The sequence below is a fragment of the Dermacentor albipictus genome, chromosome 5, assembly GCF_038994185.2.
Source record: "Dermacentor albipictus isolate Rhodes 1998 colony chromosome 5, USDA_Dalb.pri_finalv2, whole genome shotgun sequence".
Classification (NCBI taxonomy): domain Eukaryota; kingdom Metazoa; phylum Arthropoda; class Arachnida; order Ixodida; family Ixodidae; genus Dermacentor; species Dermacentor albipictus.
Genome location: NC_091825.1, coordinates 26236088 through 26259017, shown reverse-complemented (window position 1 = coordinate 26259017; position 22930 = coordinate 26236088). Strand labels below are relative to the sequence as shown.

The following is a 22930-nucleotide window of genomic DNA, read 5'->3' as shown; positions in this document are numbered from 1 at the left end:
AACCGGGGCAGGTGGAGACAGGTCAGGGCATCTATGGCAAACCCTATTACAAACCTAGAGTAATGGGGTTAAGGGTGAGGTGCAAACTTTGAAAACCTTTACGAAAGAGGTCTGTACGACAGAAGATTGCCCGGTGGTCGATCCGCACCTTCTACATTTATGGGAATCACGACACTCATTGACAACGAGATGGCGAAGACAACGGCTTAACTGCTTACTGAAGAAAAAAAAAATAGAGGAGATAAGCAAAAAGGCAGAATCGTACGCCATATCCTTGGCCAGACAGAATTGGAATACGCACTGCGATGGTATTCAGGGGAAGCTAGGCGTGTCAAAGACTTGGAAGCTCCTACGCCAATGGCAGAGCTCATAGGTCTAGGAGTACATAATACCCTAAAAGAGATGTGGGAAGCACAATGCCTCTCACAACTCAAGAGGCTCGCACTCACAAAACCAGGTAGAGATCTGCTCGAAAAGATCCATAATAATCTGCCCTATACAATAGACCAAAGAGAAGAGGTACCACGTGATGTGAGGAGACGCATCAACGTGTACCCCATTCCGCGGAACATGCATCCCGCATATAACATCGAAAGGAGAAAAGCAAGAGGGGAAGCCCTGCAGAAGAAATGGGACGAGCAACATAACACCCTCTATGTGGACGCCGCAGGGCCAAAGAATGGAGTGATGAATATTGTGGTCTGAACGCCTTCAGGATTGATGGTGAATTGCGCCTCGATGAAAACACCGAACCCCACTCACGCAGAGGAAGCAGCAATTGCATTAGCTATAGCATCTAACCACAACGCCGATGTGCTTACTGACTCCCAGAACGCCTGTCGCAACTTCAATAATGGATTAATGCACAGGTCAGGGTTGTCATTGTTGACTAAGCATCCACCTAGCCAAGCCTCAGTCATCTGGTTTCCCAATCACCTGGAACTACCAGGAGGAAACGAAGCCGCTCACAGGCATGCCCGAGCTCTACTATACCGGGCGTCTTCCCCTGATGACCGTGAAGGTTGCTGCGACCTAACTGCTTTAGCAGTGTATGCTGGGAAGCTCGCGCCATACAGAACAACCAGGAAGTAGTACCCAACACCGCATTAATCCCTCAATAAGTTAGAAGAGAACACTCTTAGGAGACTACAAGCTAATACATACCCAACGCCAGCTAAGTTACACCAGTGGTACCACCCTACACTATACTCCCAGCAATACCCACACTGTGGAGAGGTAGCTAATCTCTACCATATGGTGTGGGCGTGCCAATTCATTCCCATCGTTGACCCCATTCCAAATCCCTCAGAAGAGCAGTGGGAGGCTATTCTGCTCAGCGATGATCCTGACCGTCAGCACTGGTTGGTGAGGAGGGCCAGCGCAACAGCAATAACCAGTGGACTACCGGACTAGGCGGCCCCCCTACGATTTCTACGAATATCCTGCAAATAACGATGTTTTCAATTCAATTCAATTCTGCAAGTGCGATGATAGACGAACTGCATGAATCGATTAGTGAAGAAAGTGCCCCATTTTTGGGAAGAACACTTTTTATGTTAGTGTAATGGAAGGAAGCAACCAAAACGTCGCAGCGCTGAGTGTGGGACCACGAGAGTGATTTGACAGCCAATTTCGGAGGACTAGAGGGAATGCCTCACTGGTCAGACACCCGTACTGCGCAATTGGCCGCATTAATAAGGCAATCTATTGATAAACTGTTTATCATAAACAAAACGTACTTTGTCGCATTCTATTTATTCTGACTTGGCAAACGTGAGCAGTTGGCGTCGTTTCTCGAACAATTTGTGACTAATCACGTGAAATACTGAAGTTATTATTTTTTAGCTTAAAGCCCTTGCTCACTACCGACTCGACTTCTTTTTCGTTAAGAAGCTTGGCAATAATAGGCCGGTTTTTGTTTTAATAAAAATGGCCTATGCGGTGGGCCGGGCTAGAGAAGTCACAGTAAGCCCAAGCTCGTAAGCACAAAACTCGCTAGCAAGACGCTCGGAGACCTCCCAAATTTTGGCCTTATCAGAGTCAGGAACGCCATAAGAGAAAACGTTGGACCTGTGCGAACTGTTTTCTAGATCAATAATTCCTTTTTATGTTTGATGCATCGCAAAGATGACTCATGGAATCATCCGATGTACGCGTTGACTGGTTATTAAGTTCCAGTTCATCTACACGTTTAACTGTATTTCACTTTTCAAGCATGCATTTGTCTTGTTTTTGAGCTCAAAGCCCTCCACACGCTTTGCCATAGAATGTAATTCATTTTGAAAGCTTATATGAATTATGAGAATGTTATTACCATTTGCTAGCATGTACGTGTCGTTCGCCTCGAGCCTTTGCATAGCATCGTGCACAAGATCTAGAGCCTTGGTCATAAGAACGGAGTTTGATTCAATGTCCTCACCCCAAACCAAAATATGCCAAATATACACAACCGTTGCGCGAAAACACTTCAGAATGTAAGCGGGGGGGGGGGGGGGGGCGCACGACACCGCTCAAAGACAGACATTGTCATCTTCGCAACATGAATATTCGTAATAGCTAACATAAGACAGCAACAATGGTGAGTGGCGTGGCATTTCGTGCGCAGTGCCGTGGCTCAAGGGGGCGGTGGAATACGCGCGTTATATGGAGTGTCCTGGTCACCTGGTATTGGTGCGTGTGGCCAGGATAGAAAGCCGGATGTCTGCAAATTCAGCAGTGGTGAGCACAAATGATTGGAAAAATGCTCGCAATCGACCCGCAACGATTCAGCTGCGCCAGCATGTAAAACGGGCAGGCATGTCGGAAACACTTGCCGCTGATAGCAGAATCCCGTCAGCAGCAGCACCTGACACAGCGTCAACTGTGAGTGGCGTAGCATTTCGTGCGCAGTGCCATGGCCCGTAAGAAGCCAACAAACACTGACACCAAAGACAACGTAGAGGAAATTCATGATGGTGATCATCAACATCAGCAGCCTGGCTACGCCCACTGCAGGACAAAGGTCTGCTATACTTCTCCAACTACCCCGGTCATGTGCTAATTGTGGCCATATTATCCCTGCAAACCCCTTAATCTCATCCGTCTACGTAACTTTCTGCTGCCCCCTACTACGCTTCAATTCTCTTGGAATCCAGTCTGTAACCCTTAATTATCACCGGTTATCTTCCCTCCTCATTACATGCCATGCCCATGCCCATTTCTTTTTCTTAATTTCAACTAAGATTTCATTAACTCGTGCTTGTTCCCTCAGCCAATCTGCGCTATTCTTATCCCCTAACGTTACCCTCATCATTCTTCTTTCCACAGCTTGTTGCGTAGTTCTCAATTTAAGTAGAACCCTTTTCTTAAGCCTCCAGGTTTCTTCCCCGTAGGTGAGTACAGGCAAGACACTGCTGTTATACCCTTTTCTCTTGAGGGATATTGGCAACCTGCTGTTCATGATCTCAGAATGCCTCCCAAACGCACCCCAGCTCAATCTTATTCTTCTGATTATTTCAGTCTCATGATTCGCATCCGCGGTGACTTCCTGCCCTAAGTAAACCTATTCCCTTACCACTTCCAGTGCCTCGCTGCCTATTGTAAATTGCTGTTCTCTCCCGAGGCTGTTAAACATTACTTTAGTTTTCTGAAGATTAATTTTTAGACCCACCTTCCCGCTTTGCCTGTCGGGGTCAGTGAGCATGCGTTGCAATTCGTCCCCTTAGTTACTAAGCAAGGCAATATCATCGCAAGTTACTAAAGTATTCTCCATAAACTCTTATCCACGATTCTTCCCAATCTAGGTCTCTGAATACCTCCTGTAAACACGCGGTGAATAGCATTGAAGAAATCGTGTCTTCCTGCCTGACGCCCTTCTTTATTGGGATTTTGTTGCTTTCTTTGTGGAGGACTACGGTGCCTGTGCCGCCGCTATAGACACCTTTCAGTATTTTTACATTTGCGTCTACACCCTGATTCCGTCATGCCTGCATGATTGCTGATGCTTCGACTGAATCAAACGCTTTCTCGTATTTAATGAAAGCTATATATAAGTGTTGGTTATATTCCGCACCTTTCTCTATCACCTGACTGATCGTCTGAATATGGTTTATTGTTGTGTAGCCTTTACGAAATTCTGCCTGGTCCATTGGTTGACGGAAGTCTAAGGTGTTCCTCATCCTATTTGCGATTACTTAAATAATTTGTAGACAATAGACAGTAAGGTGATCGGTATATAATTTTTCAAGTCATTGGCGTCCCCTTTCTTATGGATTAAGTTTATGTTGGCATTCTTCCAAAATTCCGGTACACTCGAGGCCATGAGGCATTGCGTATACAGGGTGGCCAGTTTTTCTTGAACAACCTGCCTACCATTCTTCAAGAAATCTCCCGTAACCCGATTCTCCCCAGCTGCCTTCCCCCTTTGCTTAGCTTCAAAGGCTTTCTTACTTCTTCTGACTTTACTTGTAGGAAGTCAAATTCATCTAGACTATTCCCTTTCCATGACATGTGCTTAATAAGTGAAACAAAGAAACGAAGAATAAATGGAAGTAAAAGTGGATAAAAAACAACTTCTCGCAGGTGGGGAACGATCCCAGAACCTTCGCAGTTCGCAAGCGATGTTCAACCAATTAAGCTACCGCGGCGCCGTTTCCCCATCCACTTTCTTGGGTATTTATGTTTGCTAGTAGAACCCTTGAGTGGTATTTAGTGCCACCACTCACAGACCTAGGCGGCGGATGTGGAACATCCTTCCTGACGGAGGCGCCACGAGAAGGTGATCTTTTTGGGTGAAAGCAACTGGTTAATAAACCCACACAAGCTACCAGAAGACATTAATGTCGCCGGATTCGAGACCATCGTTCTGTAATAAACGCGAAGAAAGGGGGTTCACTTAGGGGCCCGATTTTAATTGTCGTATCATAAGAAGCCAACAAACACTGACACCAAGGACAACATAGCGGAAATGGCTGTTGCTTTTTAAATGAAATAAAGAAACGATAAATTAATGCAAATGAAAGTAGTTGAACAAGAACTCGCCGCAGGTGGGGAATGAACGCACAACCTTCAAATTGCGCGTGCGATGCTTTACCAATTTCATTTTTCATTTATTAAGCACAAGTAATTTCCCCTATGCTATCCTTGGTGTCAGTGTTTGTTGGCTTCTTACAACATGGCTAATAAAAATATGGCCCCTCAGTTAACCCCGTTTCTTCGCGTTTACTCTCCCCTGTTGTCACTCCTGGCAATAACTCGTCGCGTTTATGCAAGCGTGAGTGCCGAAAGAAGGTATGTGTTGTTGTGGGGCCACAAAAAGCGTCACAAACTTGTCCCACTGAGATTTAGTACACGCCAAACTTACTTTCTCACCACGACCGTGCTGTTTTTCGGTAAGTGCGTAACAATGCCAGGCGCGCGGAGCGTACTTCAATTGTATTCCAAAATGTGAGTAACAAAATTACAATAAAGTTGGGATCAACCTATGCGTCATCAACTTGTCCCAGCAACATTCAGCTCATACAAAACTAACTTTATCACACATCTGAGCTGCTTTTGGCTGACTACGCCATAAAGCCGAATGCGGCGAGCTTGCCTCAAAAGTGTCCCAGAAAGTCGCAAATTACCAAGCAATATTGTTCGCGCTCAGAGAAAGCACCAAAACTTGTCCCAGTGAGACTCAGTACACGCGAAACTAACTGCGTCACAAAGACGGGTGTGGCGAGCCTGCCCAAAAACGACCGAAAGGTAAAGTATTGTTGGACTCACAGAAAGCGTCGCAAACGTCTATCAGTACGAGTCATTTACTAAAATTATTTTTATCACAAGTCTGGGTTAAGTGCCGTAAAAGCCTTTTTTGAAATGCGACTCAGACTCTCAAACTTTATCATTTTGCCGTATTCGAATAGTGCTGTGGCGCCGTGTCGAAATGTACAAGGAACGCAAGAATACACCGGGAGCCCGACAAACAGGCTACATGCGAAAGAAACGGGTCGCCGAGCAGGCGCACTTGCAAGGTAATTATTTTTTTTTATTGCCGTTGTCTGCACAAAACAACGAATGAGCAATATAAATGAAAAACTACATACTAATAACTTCAAGGAAGAACAAAGAACACCACCGTCATTTGATGCACGTGACCAAGTTTCTGAAGTAGCTGTAGGACAGAACTGGGTCATACAACGATCCTGCTCTCCTGTGATCTCCGGGGATTAGAGCCGATGTTTATATTGTTCCGGAGGCATATTGTGCAGCTGTTTTTCAATTCTTTATTCAACATCGTCATGAGTATGTTGGGTGCATCGACAAAAAGCCAGAAGAAAGGCTTGACAGAGGTCGACGCACCCTACAATGATTTGGCAGCAGTATCGCAGTGTATCATACAGCATGTACTTTGTACTTTTTTGATGTACTTATTTTTATCTTGATGCATTGCTCCATTGTCATCCCTCCCTTTTGTGTGATTATATTCTCGTGCTAGTCACTTCATGTTGTACCCCCTCCCCTGCTATAATGCTTCGGCGCTGCAGGCTGTACTGTAAATAATAAATGTGTAAAGCATTCGCAATAGCAACATTGACACAAATGAAACGGTATTTGAACATTACAGGCAAAAACAAAAGCAAGCGCAAAGCACTATGACATAAGTGTCAGCAGTACATAAATTAACATCAATTCACAGCGTGTTATTTAACGTCTGTGGAAGAATGCATCTAAGCATGGCCATGGTCATGCTTAGATACAAGCACATGGCCAGCCGGACTCGCTCGCTTCGGTGGCGTGTCTGGCGCATGACGCATGCATATAGTGCGTCTGGCATGCCGTTAGATTGTTGCTAGGTAACGCTAGAAAAATAAGTCGCAAGGTATGAGCTCATTTACGTGCACTAATTTTTAGTTCGGGAAGATTGAAAATTTTAACCGCACGTCGTGTCACGCGCACTAAACCATGATGTCCAGAAAAGCTGGATACGAAAATCACTAACAGCAGCAAGCTATAAAGAATTTTTTTTAGAAAGAGGAAAGAACTGAACTGCTTTTTCTAGGCGTCACCTTTTCTTTTTTAGTCACAAAACTATCCTTGAGCGCACAAATTTGACAGATGTGTAATGCATATCATAACTCGCTAGAAACCCTCGCAACGCCACCATAGGCGACGGCACTCATAGGCGACCAAAATTTTGAACGCCTTATAACGCGCCGCTCAATAAATTGGACTCGATGTGCACGAGCACGTGTTATTCTTCCGCCGACTAGGTCAGTAAGGGCTATATTTTTGCTTTGTTATGTCGCCGACGCCTTCCGCTACCCCTCAGTCTATTTCGTAGAAACTGCTGGTGAATGCCACACATATACCGGAAAATGTTCCTATACGATACCGCGCTAACACAGCGCGCACCCGACATGCTGGTGTTGGGTGGTAAATAACTGACTTTGTAGTTTGCACAGGGCACAGTATTCAAAATTTTTTTTGCCTCTCTCTCTCACCCTTCCACTCTTCAAAGACTTACCAGCGGCCGATCCAGTCATAGGTGTTTCTGCAAGTAACAGCTCGTTTGAACTCACCTGGTGGTTCCTGAAGGTGATGTCCGCCTCTACGACGGCTTCGGTTTGCGCTACTGTCGGACGAGTGCTGCCTGGTGTCTCCCGTTTTACAAGAATAAAAAAGAACTGACTGTGCGTGTGCTCGATTCGGGCACGACCTTCAATATTGACGTGAGCGCACAGTTCATAAGTGCTGACGGAAAGCTACTGTTCACGCAGGCTGCATCGGCGTCCGTGACTACGTGGAAAGACCATTGAAGCTACGTTTGCCTTCTCTACACAGAATTGTCAGTGTTGTTGTGCCACACCTGCGTGAACCTCTTCCTTCGGATTAGCTCAAAGCGATAGCAGCGCCCGTGGCATACGAGTGCTCGTGCAGACGGCAATAGTTCTACGGCGAGTGCCCTTTCGTCTTTGTAATGATCGCGAAAAGGGAAGCAACGAGTCGTTCGCAAAGGACGCACAATCCTCGGCACCGGCCACTCCTGTATTTCATAGTGGAGAACAGAAGCCCCTATTTTTAACTGAAGCCGTAGCCCCATACTAGCGCTAGTAAATCAAGAAAAGGAGAGAGAGGGAGGAAGAAGAAACCAGCAAGTGCTTAAAGGTGCGCCTCGGGTTACAGAAAGCACTTTGATAAATTGTAAGAAGTTCAGAATGTGCTATTAAGTAATCGTTAGATAGTTAATTTCCGTACATACGCCATAAAAGCCCTTTTGGAAAAACGTTGAGCGTAAAAGAGTACAGGCAGAGCCAGCCGAGTAAATTTTAATTTTCTTTTTTTTAAGTGCATGGAACGGTATGCCTTTCAGATACGTTTGAAGATAAGACACCTAAATGTTAAAATGACGATCGCAATTTCATACTCCGAACCAGAGAATAAAAGTATAGAAGCAGTCCATCCCACCAGCACTGGCGTTTAGTGCAGGTGGAATGATGGTCTTTCATGGTGGCTATCTCTACGGAAAGGCGACTCCACTCCTCCTTAGTTCGTTGTACGAATGACTAAGAAAGCGTTAGTTGTACACATCTGTGGGCAAGCTCTATGAGGGCCATCTAATTGAGTCGAAATGGAATGTAGATCCGAGTTATATACGCATTCATTTGAATTTCTTTGATTATTCTTCTTTGATCGGGACCTATGCATTGAGCTTTAGCCACAGCAACGACTGTATGGTTGTGTAAAGCTAAACAATAATAATAGGAAGCAAACCACCGTTGTGAAGGAAACGGTAAGACAATGTCATGAGAACGGCGATGCCTTGAAGAAGGATTGCTCGAAGATGACGATGGCATGACCACTAATTTATGGCAACACCAACTAAGAAACACTAACGTTTTTCTGCAACGACCTGCGATGTTACAGAAGGCACTGCAATGTTAGCTGGAAAGAAGAGTGCTAAGGTTGTTATTTACTCATACGCCATGCGTGCGCATATGGCAAAAGCTGCAGCCGCAGGACGCAATATTTTGACGGGGGCAAAACAAATGAATGCGCCATCGGGCACCAATACTCGTTTAATCATCAGTCGTTCGATCATCATGATTCCAGCTTCGTGATCTGACTCGTAAAAATGTCTTCGTCATACCTTCTACTCCCACCCAGTAGTGAAAGTTGTCTAATTGCTCGGACCACTTTAATTTTCAAGCGTAGGCCATAGCAGAGCCAGAGCAACTCGGGGTATGTGGCAATAGTGGAGTCAACGGAAGTCGAAGAATTATCACCTCATCTGTGAACTCCACGTCACTTCCTAATGCGACCTATTGCTACATTGAACGAATGGTATTCGCATTACCGTCGACAGTCATCATGAGACGAGTTCTGCCGTAAATTTTGTACTAAAGTACATGCCGTTCCATTGGACCTTTGTATACGGATGCAGTATAAGGATCCACTTGTTTCATAGGGAAACAGCTGCTTTACATGTCGTGCAGCGGGAACAATGGAGGCCGCCTTCCTGGATTGCTGAGAAGGCGCATCCTCTTAGGCTATCATGCAAGCAACACTAAGCAAGAATACGCTGCTAGCTGCTAAGGGAATAATATTTCTTTCAGTGCAGAATGACGAGAATGTACCCTTAGGTAGCATATTTGCGGGGATCTACAGCACCTCGCGAAAGCGCCTTGCCGTTTATCAATGACTACTTCAATACATTACCCCTTTACGATTATTTTAGCATGGTCTTCATGCCGACCTCACGCAGCTGTATCGCCTGTTTTGTAACTGAAGATTTCTGAGTTTTTTCGCCCGACGTTCTTTGTCTCTTTCACCTGGCAGAACCCGTGGTATATTCTCAAGAAAAATAGGTTGAAGAATGTTACACTGCCATGTCATTTTTTTTGCGCAGGTCTGTTTGGTGATGTGTCCTCCATGACTTTGTTGTAAGAAAGTCGCGCCTTTTTACGATTTCTTGCCTATATGTAAAGCAACGAATAATGGGTTCTAATTAGAGTTTGCAAACTGGGCTCAAGTGCACTGCCTTTCATTTTCCTCGTGTTCTCGCTTTCAGGGCGTTCACACATACGGGCGATTGATGCAGCATACTATTGTATACGAGCTGCTATAAAACTTCGTCCCGTTTCTTCGGCTATCACTAGATTCGGATGCTTCAATTCTTGATCGTTTTAACCTGTTTTAAGATTACGTTCAATCTGGCCCCATTCCTCAATATTATTTCTTACTTGGATTTCTTATTTAGATTTCTCACTATTTTTTCATGTTCTGATTTATTCTATGGTTTTATTGCATTTTATCTACTGCCTGGATTTTGGCTTATCTCTTCTTGGCTGCTGATATCACCTTTAAACCTTGACATAGATAACAGTAGCAAAAACAAGCTGTAACGAAGAAGAGAAGCCGCCTGCGCCACAGCACCATCGCTACCGGCATGAGCTGGCGGTTGCTGTCTTTCGCCGAACGCTTGTGACAGCTGCCCGTTCGCGCCCGTTGCTAATAAATATCTTAGCAAGTGGTGGACGTGCTGGGTTTCGACCAACCTGGAACTTCGGAGTCGCACTGTACCCCCCATCATGCCCGACGACGCATGCACTCCTCCAGCTCCTCCAACGGCGCCGGCCACCTTGGTTTGTGCCGGTGCCTTGCGTCAGCGAGATCCCCCTATCTTCTCCGGCACAGATGACAAAGACGTTGAAGATTGGATCTCGTCTTATGAGCGAGTGAGTGCCCATAACCAGTGGAACGACGGTACCAAGTTGAGAAACGTCGCATTTTATCTTACGGACGTTGCGAAACTATGGTTTCTAAACCATGAAGCGGACCTCACTTCGTGGTTGGTCTTCAAGACCGACTTTACCCAAGTTTTCGGTCAGCCTGCAGTAAGAAAGCTTCGTGCAGAACAACGTTTGCGCACACGATTCCAAGAGACCGGAGAAAACTTCACGAGCTACAGTGAGGACATTGTCGACCTTTGCAAACGGCTGAATGCGTCGATGTCAGAGGAGGAGAAGATCAAACATATAATGAAGGGTATTAAGGACGACGCATTTCATATGTTATTATCGAAGAGTCCTCACAATGTCGCTGAAGTGATAGAATTGTGCCAGAGTTACGACGAGTTGCGCAGGCAACGCCTTCACACCCGACGTCCCTCCCCGCCCGCCGACTCTCTATCAAGCCTTGGAGTCGACGACAACCATGCTGCTCTCTTCGTAAAAATCCAGAAATTCGTTCGCGCAGAGGTCGCCCGCCAGCTATCGTTGATATCTTCTGTCCAGGAACCACCCCCTGCTTTGCATCCTACGATCCGCGACTTCATTCAAGTACAAGTCTCTCAAGCCGTTCCTCAGGCCGTTCCTCACTTACGCTGAAGCAGTTTCTCGCTCTCGTCCACAAGCGCCCCTGCCGCCATCTATGCATCGACCACCGACATTTTGCCGCCATCTATGCCGCTTCACGACCGCCGGCATTTTCCTCCTATGCCGCTGCCCGACCGACAGCATTTTCCGAATCCTCAACCGCGACTCGGACCTTACCCCCACCAGTGGCGCACCTTCGATGACCGCCCACTATGTTTTGCTTGCGGTGGTGCTGGTCACGTGGGGCGCCATTGTCGTCGTGGCATGCTTCCTCTTGAGAACATCCGGCGAGCACCACCTTTCCCCGCTCCGTTTTCCTCATCGCCTTCCAGCCTTCCTACCTCTTCCTTTTCCCCTGACCGCCCAACCGCCTCTACTCGCCGCTCACCATCTCCCCGTCGTCGCTCGCTTTCTCCGATGCGGCGTCGTCTCATGTCCACCGAGCAGGAAAACTGATGGCCGCAGTTCCCGAGGCACGAACTGCGTCCACGTCGCAATGCCCAAGTCCTCGTCCCTCTCCAGCCAACGTCATCGAAGTCTCTGTCGAAGGAATCGCCGTCCTGGCACTTGTAGATACAGGAGCCGCCGTATCCGTAATTTCCGCCGAACTCTGCCGCACACTACGAAAGGTTTTGACGCCTCTCTCCGACTTCTCCCTTCGAACCGCGAACGCTCAAAATATAACGCCTCTCGCTGCCTGTACTGCTCGCGTCTTCATTCAAGGTCTACTGTATACCGTCGAAATCGCCGTGCTGCCCACTTGTTCCCATGGCATCATATTAGGCTGGGACTTTCTTGCAAATAATAACGCCGTTATTGACTGTTGTCACGCCGAACTCGAACTTTCTGCACTTCCCGATGTCGAGCCTATCGAAAACAACCCTTCCAGTGTTAAACTGTTTGTTTCTGAAGACAATTCCGTCCCTCCACGCTCTTCCCTGCTTGTGCCTGTGTCGTGCGCTGCTATTTCTGATGCCACTTTTCTCTTTACGCCCTCTGAGCTGTTCATTCGCCGCCGAAGTTCTCCGCTGCCCTTTGCTCTGCTTACTCTTTGCAATGGCGTCACGAAAATGGTCGTCGACAATCCCACAGCCTGCCCTTTAGCTTTATCTCATGGTGAATGCTTAGGCCTTGTTCAACCGGTCGACACCTTTTGCATCTTTGACACTCCTGCCGTTTCTACTTCTGCGGGCCTTGGCGCACTTACTTATGACTCTGCGGTTGATCAGTCACTCCTGGACGCTTTCCACTGCTCCATCGACGATGGCACGTCATCTTCAGAACGAAGCCAGCTTATTGCTCTCCTGCAGAGGTTCAGCGCTTCTTTCGACAGCCATGCTTCCGGTTTGGGCCGCACGTCGACCGTTTTTCACCAAATAGATACCGGCAGTCACGCACCTTTACGACAGCGCCCTTACCGAGTTTCCGCCTCTGAGCGCCGTGTCATTGACCACCAGGTTGCTGACATGCTCAAGCGTGGCGTTGTGCAGCCTTCCAAAAGTCCCTGGGCATCACCGGTCGTCCTCGTTAAGAAAAAGGATAACTCTATTCGATTCTGCGTCGACTACCGACGTCTGAACAAGATAACGCGCAAGGACGGTTACCCGTCACCACGCATTGACGACGCCCTCGACTGTTTGCAGGGAGCCGAGTTCTTTTCTTCGCTGGATTTGCGTTCCGGCTACTGGCAAGTCCCCTTGGCACCATCTGATCGACCTAAAACAGCATTTGTAACACCTGACGGGTTGCGCGAATTCATCGTAATGCCTTTCGGCCTGTGCAACGCTCCAGCCACTTTTGAGAGAATGATGGATAATATTTTACGCGGCCTCAAATGGAACACATGTTTATGCTACCTGGATGACGTAGTTGTCTTTTCCTCCGATTTTCGAACCCATCTCAGCCGTCTCGAGCAACTTCTCAAATGCCTTACTGACGCGGGACTTCAACTTAACTTAAAAAAATGTCGTTTCGGCGCCCAAAAGCTCACTATTCTTGGCGATGTTGTATCACGAGACGGCGTCCTTCCGGATCCAGCCAAGCTCCGCGCTGTCACCGACTTTCCGCAACCAAAGAAGTCAAAGGAGCTTCAAAGTTTCCTTGGTTTATGCTCATACTTCCGACGTTTCATTCGAAATTTCCCTTCCATAAGTGCACCCCTGACAGCCCTTTTAAGTGGCGACAAAGAACTTTCCGCTTGGGCGCCCGCCTGTAATGACGCCTTCACGAAATTACGCCGCCTGCTAACCTCGCCACCTATCCTCCGCCACTTCGATCCTGCAGCGCCCACAGAGGTCCACACCGATGCCAGTGGCGTCGGACTTGGCGCCGTACTCGCACAACGAAAAGCGGGCTTTGATGGATATGTCGTTGCCTACGCGAGCCGAACTCTGACAAAGGCCGAGGGTAATTACTCTGTTGCAGAGAAAGAGTGTTTAGCCATTATTTGGGCCCTTGGAAAATTCCGTCCTTATTTGTATGGTCACCCTTTCGATGTCGTCACTGACCATCGCGCCCTTTGTTGGCTGTCTACCCTTAAGGACCCATCTGGCCGACTTGCTCGCTGGGCCCTTAAGCTACAGGAGTACGACATCCGCGTCCTCTATCGTTCCGGCCGCAAACACACGGACGCTGATGCCTTTTCTCGCTCACCGGTCTCCGCTGACTGCGCTTGCGTATCCGCCCTTGAGCCCACAGTTCCATCTCATGCACTGCGCAACATGCCGTCGGAGCAGCGCAAGGATCCCTGGATCAGTGCTCTCATCAGCATCCTTTCTGATCCATCCACCTCTTCCCCATCTCGCGCTCTTCGCCGCCAGGCTACCCACTTCTGCATTCGCGACGGCCTTCTTTATCGTCGTAATTACCTCTCTGACGGCCGCAAGTGGCTTCTCGTGATACCCCGCCATCTCCGGGACCTTATCTGCGACGCTTTCCACGCAGACCCTCAGTGCGCACATGCCGGCCTCTTCAAGACCTATGCTCGACTACGCACCCGATTTTATTGGCGCGGCATGTATAACTACGTCAGAAAGTTCATTCGCTCCTGCGCTCAGTGCCAACGCCGAAAATTACCTCCCGGACAAGTCTACCCGTCACAAACCCTTCCCTGCCCTCGTCGGCCTTTTGATCGTGTTGGTATAGACATCTACGGACCGCTGCCCTCCACTCCAGCAGGCAACCGCTGCATTATTGTTGCAGTGGATCACTTGACCCGCTATGCTGAAACAGCTGCTCTGCCGACTGCCACCGCCCGCGACGTTGCCTCGTTTCTGTTACGACATTTCGTTCTTCGCCACGGTGCCCCTCGCGAACTTCTGAGCGATAGAGGCCGTGCCTTTCTTCCGATGCTTTGAAGGCACTACTCGAGGAATGCCGAATCGTTCACCGCACCAGTACAGCGTACCATCCACAAACTAACGGCATGACCGAGCGCTGCAACCATACTCTTGGCGATATGCTCGCCATGTACGTCGCCTCTGATCATTCAAACTGGGACCAAGTTCTCCCTTTCGTGACGTATGCGTACAATACTGCGACCCATGCAACTACTGGTTTTTCCCCTTACTTTCTCCTATACTGACGAGAACCTTCTACTACTCTCGATACCATTCTGTCATATACACCTGACGCGTCCGAAAGTACTCCGCTATCTGACGCTGCTCGTCATGCCGAGGAATGCCGCCAGCTTGCCCGCTCTTTTTCCACCGAGGACCAGTGGCAGCAGCAATCCCGTAAACCTGTCGACCGTTGTGCACCAACTTTTTTGCCTGGCTCTCTCGTATGGCTTCGGGTACCCGCTACTACACCCGGCCTCTCCTCAAAACTTGTCGCCAAGTACCTAGGACCCTACCGCGTTCTCGAGCAAACGTCCTCCGTCAATTACATCGTAGAGCCCCTCACGCCATCGACGGACCTACGCCATCGCGGCCGCGAACTTGTCCACGTCTCTCGCATTAAGCCGTACTACGACCCAATAGTAGTCTCTTCGCCTTGAGCCGCCAGGATGGCGCCTTTTTCTGCGGAGGGCGATTGTAACGAAGAAGAGAAGCCGCCTGCGCCACAGCACCATCGCTACCGGCATGAGCTCGTGGTTGCTGTCTTTCGCCGAACGCTTGTGACAGCTGCCCGTTCGCACCCGTTGCTAATAAATCTCTTAGCAAAGCTTTCTTGGTGAACATGGACTTTGATGTCCGTGAAATGATCGGTCATAATATCTCTAGCAGCATCGCTATATAAGATCGCCACTTTCTGGCCAGTTTCTTGCAGTTTTGTGAAAAACCCAGCGTATATTCTTCTCTGACGTCCTCTTTGGTTCAATAGCACCTTCGCCTTTGTGAATCGGCATCTATGATAATTCTGGTGAAGGTGTAAATAACATGTCACTCAAGTAGAGATACCACAAGTCAATTAGTTTCTCCATTTAGGTGAACATTGTAAGGGTTGGAGGTGGTAGGGAGGAACTTGGGAGGAGCTAGGCGTACAGGATTGATTCACAGATATTTACATTAAACGAAGCGATACATTCGACAGTCTAACGTCACTCCCAAATGCAGCATGCAAGACAATGCATACAGCATACGAGCACGAAGCTCCAAACACGCAGCTTCTCGAGCACGATCACAGAGCACACCTAGCAGCCGAGAAACTGCCGCTTATAAACACTCCGTCCTTCCTAGATCCCTAGGTGAGGGAAAACGGCCGTTCACAGCCAATTTGTAGCGTTCAACGTCATCGTAGATGATCCGCCTTTTTGGAGGAGGAGGGCTCACACACACACGTACGCAATTGTTTCACTGCCCCCACCGAGCTGAGACGGTCTTCGCAGAACTGTGTCTTGCCCAAAGGAGGCGCCTCCTATTCCCCGATTTGACTCCCGCAGCGTGGCCGCTGGTTCTCCATTGTTTTGCATCTTGAAAGGCACGTGGGACGGTGCCGCCAAATACATTCCCTCGGGAACTCCCTCGCTCCCGAGGTCCCTACGGCACCTCGAGATCCCTATGAAACGAGTCACCGCAGCGGGTTTTGAAGGCTTCCATGGTCTCTTCGGGGAAGCTCGCCACGCTCGCAGCTACAGCTGGCTGAGAAAACGTTGCATGTCGGCATTTCTGCAGGCCGTTCCTAACAACACCACGAAATATTTCGAATTTACCATTGCACGCGACAGCCGACGCAAAAACGCGATATTAACACTATCTAAAAATTTTATAGGATTATTCAGCAAATACGGTAACAGGGTTAACATTCCCTACTTGCACTAACCTCACATATGAGTGTTTTTTACGTTAGTCACTTATCAGTACATCCCAACGAAAATTTCGGTAAAAACACGTCGTGAAGTTAAAAAGGTGTCAGCAAGCACTTCTCTAATTGCTGCATGGCCGATAACTGCGCTTCCTAGACTAGTTAACATAGCCACGGTCGTGTGTTCACGAATATATTTATTGCATAGCTTTACCAACTGAGTGAATTTACAGGAGACCACACAAAAATAGGCGTGGCAGGGCAAATTCTTGTAGACAAGGATGTTATTACAGAAAACAAGGGCTGGCTATAAGTCCTCACGGAGGCAATCGGAGCGCTTTCGTTGAGGTGTTCGCCTGAGTCGGCTTCCACGGTTGCTCGGGCACCTCAGCCGTGGTAACAGCCGGCAAGGGCATTGCCAGAATGTTGACCATCTGCGGCTGCTCCTGTGGTGCTCTTAGCTTCGGGTTCCAGGTAGGCCCGGTTTCGCCTGCGGCCTGTAGTACTGAACCTGCGCTGCGTTCAGCTGCCATCCGGAGGCGCGCAGCTCGATCAGTTCGAGCAGCGTGTAGCGCGCCTTAGCCGAGACACCCGGCTGCATGAAGGCGCTGCGCATGCGCCCGGTCAGCATCGTCATAAGCCATGGGACGGTGGCTTGCATAGCTGAACCGGCTGCAGTTAGCACCCATCGCAGGCACTCCATCTGGAAAGTGATCCGAGCCTTAAGTAAACAAGGTGCCGCGGAAGGTTCAGCGAAAGTTTCGAACGAGCTAGTCAGCTCACGATTACTGTCACGTACTGCCTGCAATCGCAGACAGGAAAGTCCAGCGCTGCATCCTTCGGGTTCTGTCTGTCAATCTGGGCTTGTGCGCAAGACTAGTTGTGAGAGTTACGGTGATCGGGTATGTCGGTGAATATTATTTCGACGCCACTTATTGCATGCAAGCAAAAACCTGCGTTGTAGTTGTACAGCAGCCATTAGGCACCTTTTGTATTTGACACGCATCGGCAGCTTCTCATGGCAAACAGCGTACGTGTATTAAGTAACTTGATCCAAGCCATGAAGAATCCATGTGTTCACTACCAAGAATGCAACACACTCTGTATTCTTCACTATCTTAATTGTTTAGCAAATCAGGTTTTTTTTGCTATGAGTATATGTTATTATTATATTACGAACCTTTAAAGTGGTAGCCTAAACGAAAGGTTTTCAATGGAGAAGCTGTAGTGTCTATTTTGAAATACCCAAATCATTCCTATCCCCGAAGATAACTCCCACTGGTTATACTTTTCGGGGCTGCAAGTAAAGCGCGCGAGATCTTTTGAAAACGTGCCACGTGACACGAATTTTATGGTCAGGAGCGATGTATTACCCTCAGATATATTAGCAACAAACGATATTCTAACGCAGTCCCAACGAAGCATGAATGAGGCCTAAGGAGCCCGTGACAACCTGTGATAACACAAAAAATAATTGCGCGCTCCGCTCCAAGCTTTTCCAGTTCTTTTTTCACATGTCTTGACACCAACAGGGTAGTGCGGGTGACGTTACCAGTGAAAGCTGTTGATTGGCCCTTGTTCTCGAGCATCAGTTCCGATCCGTCTGCTAGCCCAGCCTGACCCCCGTATTCTAAAGTTATTCTCCACTGGAAAGTATTCGTCCATTTCCAACAGTTGAGTACAGCGCCGGAATCCCACTGAACACGCTATGCTTTTCCAGAATTGCTCTGGAGTGTAAACGAAATGGAGTGACCACTTGTGTCTAGGGGCGGCGCTACTCTTTATTTTCTTCTGCCTAGGTGGAGTGTTGAGTTGTTTAACGTTCTAGCATAGAGGCTTTAATCTTGCGGTCGCACGCCCGCTGTTTCTCGTCGTCTTGCTTGCCTGTTGTGCGAAATCAACTAATTGCATCTATTGCCTATTTTGGGACTAAGCCCGGGGCTGTGACAGCGCGCAGCAAAATAGTGTGGAGTCCTCATCAGCAGAATTTGATGGTGTTTAAAAAAATTGGAGGATGCTTAAGCTTCGCCTTCAAGAGTGGAATGCGATAGCGTTATCGCACCCCGTTCGCACCACCGACTCATTCGCTCGGCATGCTCTTGAGTCACTCGGTGTCTCGGAGAGAGACACGATCTACGCGAGCCAAACGTCGTAATCGGCACGGACAGCCGGGCCGCGACGTGCCATGAAGGCGGACGCGATCATGGGCCTGACGCCTCTACGGGATCGTCCTTTATCTCGCTTGGGTGCACCACGCCGACGCATGGCACCTCGCCAGCAGCACGGCACATATCGCAGGGGACTTTTTCCCAACAGACGCGCTACGGCGTAGCGATCCCGTCAGGGGCGTCCCGCATCGAACGCTGCAGCTAGGAATCGTGCTATGAGCGGAAAGAGGAGCCGCGTCGCGCGGGCCAGTGGCGTCCCACCTTTTGAGGCAGCGCCGTACATTGCGAGGAGGGGTCTTCTGTATTTGCCGCAAGATGGCTCTGTGTGTCTGCAGAGCGCAGAGGAAAGGTAGCGGAAACGTACTTCACCACTCGTGTACCTGCGCCTTCTGTAATTTACATGCTCATAATTACCGATATACACCACAGTATAAATTTCTACGGCACATTTCTAAGACAACACCGCATTCACTAGATGCGCTTTTGTACTGCTTTGAACCATCGAAATCGTCGCTGAGTGGTAGCGTCTCTATCTCACGCTCCGGGGACCCTTGTTCGATTCACACCCAGACCACCTTGCAAGTTGTTTTTTATTTGTAAAGTGCCTTCTGAGATTTATCACTCACGGCCCACGCCGCTGACGCCGACACCGACGACACCGGCTTTTCTGCGACACGAGCTCCTTAAGGCTATCGCGTTAAAAATCGGGCCGAGTCACTCATATGATGGCGGATTAGCCAGCGAAGCTGTCGATCGCAGACCGAGCAATTATGGACAAGCTGCGCCTCCAGAAACACTGTCTTGAATGTGGAATTCACCCTGATGAAACTCGAAAGAGGTGGCAACTCACGCTTCTGTCGCTTGGACTCGAACCAGAACTTCTGTTCGTTCTGCCTGACTATCAGATCGCGAGTGTTCTGCACCATCTTTATCTTTAATTTAATTTGTTATCTGGCTGTGCCATTCCTATCTTCAAGCTCTGTTGACCTGATTTGTATTGTTTTCGTTGCGAATGCTATAGTGTTCTTTACATATGTATTATTTCGCACCCTGCTGAAATCCCCAATGGGGACTGCCGTATCTAAGTGATGTACCGACTGCCGGTAACTTAGGTGTTTTTCATACATACAACCTCGTACGGCGGCGTTCTTTTTTTTTTGGACTAGAACATACCATTCTTCGATCCGCTATGTCACTGCTTGTGAGTGAGGCACACCTTTACCACTTTACATTGTTGTTTACTAATAGTTTCCCGGGTAGGCTCGCTCAAAGGTGATATTTATCTCATAAACATGCACCATGTATTTACCAGCTCTTCTCGAATGCTGCATTAATGGCGAATTTCCTAAAAGGGTTTTTAACTGGGAATCCCGTAAAGTGGAGACACGGGAAGGTATTGGTGCTGCCGACAGACATGCCTTTCAAGATTATGCTTTTGTTTATTAGGTACTACTATTCAGCTCTTGAAATATAAGAAAGTTTTGAAGAACGACATATGCTAAAATTTTGTTGTGTAAATAAATATGAAATGATAAACACCTTTCCATTCCACACGATCCTCTACAGGGGGGGAGAGGAAAGTCACGAATTTCGGGTGTGTTGCGCCAACGCCTACATCACTAACTGATTTCTCGAGTCAAATGTGGCGCTACGGTCATTATAACACTAACAAAAGTATAAGTGTTGCACAGGTGCTTCTAGGAGCTGTCATAGTTTCATTGAAAAAGCAATCTACAGCCACATTGTCAATTGTGGTTCATCTGTGTCACTTTCAATTCGTGCAACTTCGCCTCACAGCAGTTGAATATTTCACGTTAACAGCTTCATTCTATAACAGCATTCGGACTGAGTTTTAACACTTTTTAGCGCATGTGTCGCTAGCTCCTAAAGGCATTCGTGCAATGATCTGCAAACAACACGATGGCAAAAAAAGATATTCGCTAGACGAGGCTAATAATTGCCGCAACGCAAAGCTTAGGCGACGATGGTGAGGCTAAAACAAGAAAGCAGAATGTCCTCAGACAAAATACCACCAGTCATTGTGATGCTGTGGCGCAACCGCGGCGAGGCGCTGAGCCACCGACACCTGGCCCGCCACATTTTCTGCTAGTTAGTTTAGTATAAAACTGAGGGCTTGAGCATTAAAGCACAACTGACACTCGCCTCGTTGTCGTTGCCTAGCAACGGATGACATAGAATGACGAGGCAACAGTTGCAGAGCAACGTGGCCAGGAACATGACGTCGTAGGCGCCACCGCTTTTACGCCTCAGTTCCAGGAAGAGCACGGTCACCAGGGACACGTATGTCGTCCAACGACGCGGGTAACCACTGGACTCCTCCAGCAGCTCTCCGCGTCGATTGAACCATTTGTGGACGGCGTTCAGTAGAGCACGTGAAAATACCCCGCTCTTGTCCCTCTACATGGAAAGAAACACAAAACGCGCTCTATGAGCTTATTTTGAAGGGATATATGCTAGATAATTGGTTTGACCTGTATTACCCTTGTACAGCACCAAAAGTGTCACTGCCACTACCTTTGTGAACCAGAGGAGACGCTAAACCGGAAGGCCACTGGAGACGCCACCAACGTCACCTCGAAGTTCACCGCGCCAGCTCGCCACGAAGTCACGGACTTTGACCGAGTCTGCTAGAGCCTCGTTGATTTCTTGGACTATAAAACGGTCTACGCTCGATTGTGAAATAGCCGTAGACTCAACTTAATGAACTTTAAGAATACCTAGAGGGCCACAACGGGCGGAGTACGAGAAACTGCTTGTAAATCATCCGCGTCACCCATGATGTATAGCAGAGCCGGAATGCGAAATCCAAGAAATAAAAGTGTATTCTTATTTTCTCTTCTACTAAATAATAAGTCCGTGAGTACGTATTGAAGTTAAATGTTTGCCTTACGCGTGCGATGCTCTCGCATGCGTAATGCGAAGAAGTGAGATCGCTCCCCACCTGCGGCAATTGGTTTTTTCATCCACTTTCATTGTCATTAATTTATTATTTCATTCATTCAATTAGTACGTACAAGTTATTTCCCTTAAGATTTCCTTCGTGTCTTTGTTGGATTATTATAATATGATTAATAGAAACCGGGCCCCTCGATTAACCACCTTTTTTTTCGCAGCTGAGGGAAAGTACGATTATACAGTTTAACGGTCTCGATACTGCACCAGACTAGCGCACATTACAGAAAGACAAGTTACCAATTAGAATTACTTCTTTCGGAAATTCAGTTACCTATTAGCGCCCCGTGAATGGTAATGAACAATTATTGAAAAAGTAATTCGTTACACTAACGTTACTGTCCTCCCTATTTCATTAACATTGCAAAAATACAGTAAGCAGAAGCAACTGGCCTAGCTACAACCTTTCCATGCTTCCTCCGCAGCCTTTGACACGTTGTTTCTGTTCACTAGTAATTCCTTTTCAAACGTTTCTCAATAAGCTTCCCTCGTTTTTGTGTGAAGACGTCTGCAGCAGCACTGAAAACTTGTTCAATGTGAGTGCTGAAGAGAAAGGCTGTGTATTAGCATACGAACACCGCGCTTTCGAAATTGCGGACAGCACGCCCGATAAGGCAGCGCAAGTGAGCAACTGAAAACTCGGCGATCGCTGATTCGTTTGCATCAACGTCCTAAGTTGCCAATCACTTTATAGAAGTGCTTTATAGAATTTGCTGACCACCATATGATGCACCTGATGGAAGCACCTTTGTGCTATGTGCCATAGGAAATAGTGAAGTATTACGGTAATGCAAAATAAAATACAGATAGAAACATGCATGTACCAGCCAGGCAGTGCCTATATGAGAGAAGTCGCGGACTGCACTAAGCTCTGCAAAATTTAGCAGGAGCGTTTTAACGCCCAGGAATGGCCACTTAAGAGCGCTTGCAGGATAAAGGTGAAGAGCACGAAAGAAAAAGAAATTTGTTATAAGACAAAGGCTCCGAGGTCGCATTTCTAATGGAAATGTGCAAATCTGCAAGCCTGTCATGTTCAGGTGAGCGAGGCGTAGCTGGGCGACGCTGATTAAGGGAAGGAGGGAAAAGATGTGCATGTTCTCATCTCTTTGGACATTGTAGTTCCCGTCAAATTTAAGTACTCAAAGTTGCGTGGTGTGCGTGTGTAAAAGCTGGGTGTAATTGATCACTAAAAAAGTAACTGAATTACAG

General features: G+C 47.8%; 1 protein-coding gene across 1 annotated transcript in view; it reads right to left on the bottom strand.

Moving 5' to 3' along the window:
- Positions 1 to 16765: 16765 nt before the first annotated feature.
- The window catches only part of LOC135898225 (MIF4G domain-containing protein B-like), a 139860-nt gene continuing 133695 nt past the window's right edge, over positions 16766 to 22930 (bottom strand). The window contains exons 8-9 of the mRNA XM_065427069.2: positions 20912 to 21166; positions 16766 to 17283 (exon numbers count right to left, since the gene is read on the bottom strand). Of these exons, the coding sequence (XP_065283141.1) occupies positions 17038 to 17283; positions 20912 to 21166 (501 nt within the window). The 3' untranslated portion in view covers positions 16766 to 17037. The remainder of the gene's footprint in view (positions 17284 to 20911; positions 21167 to 22930) is intronic.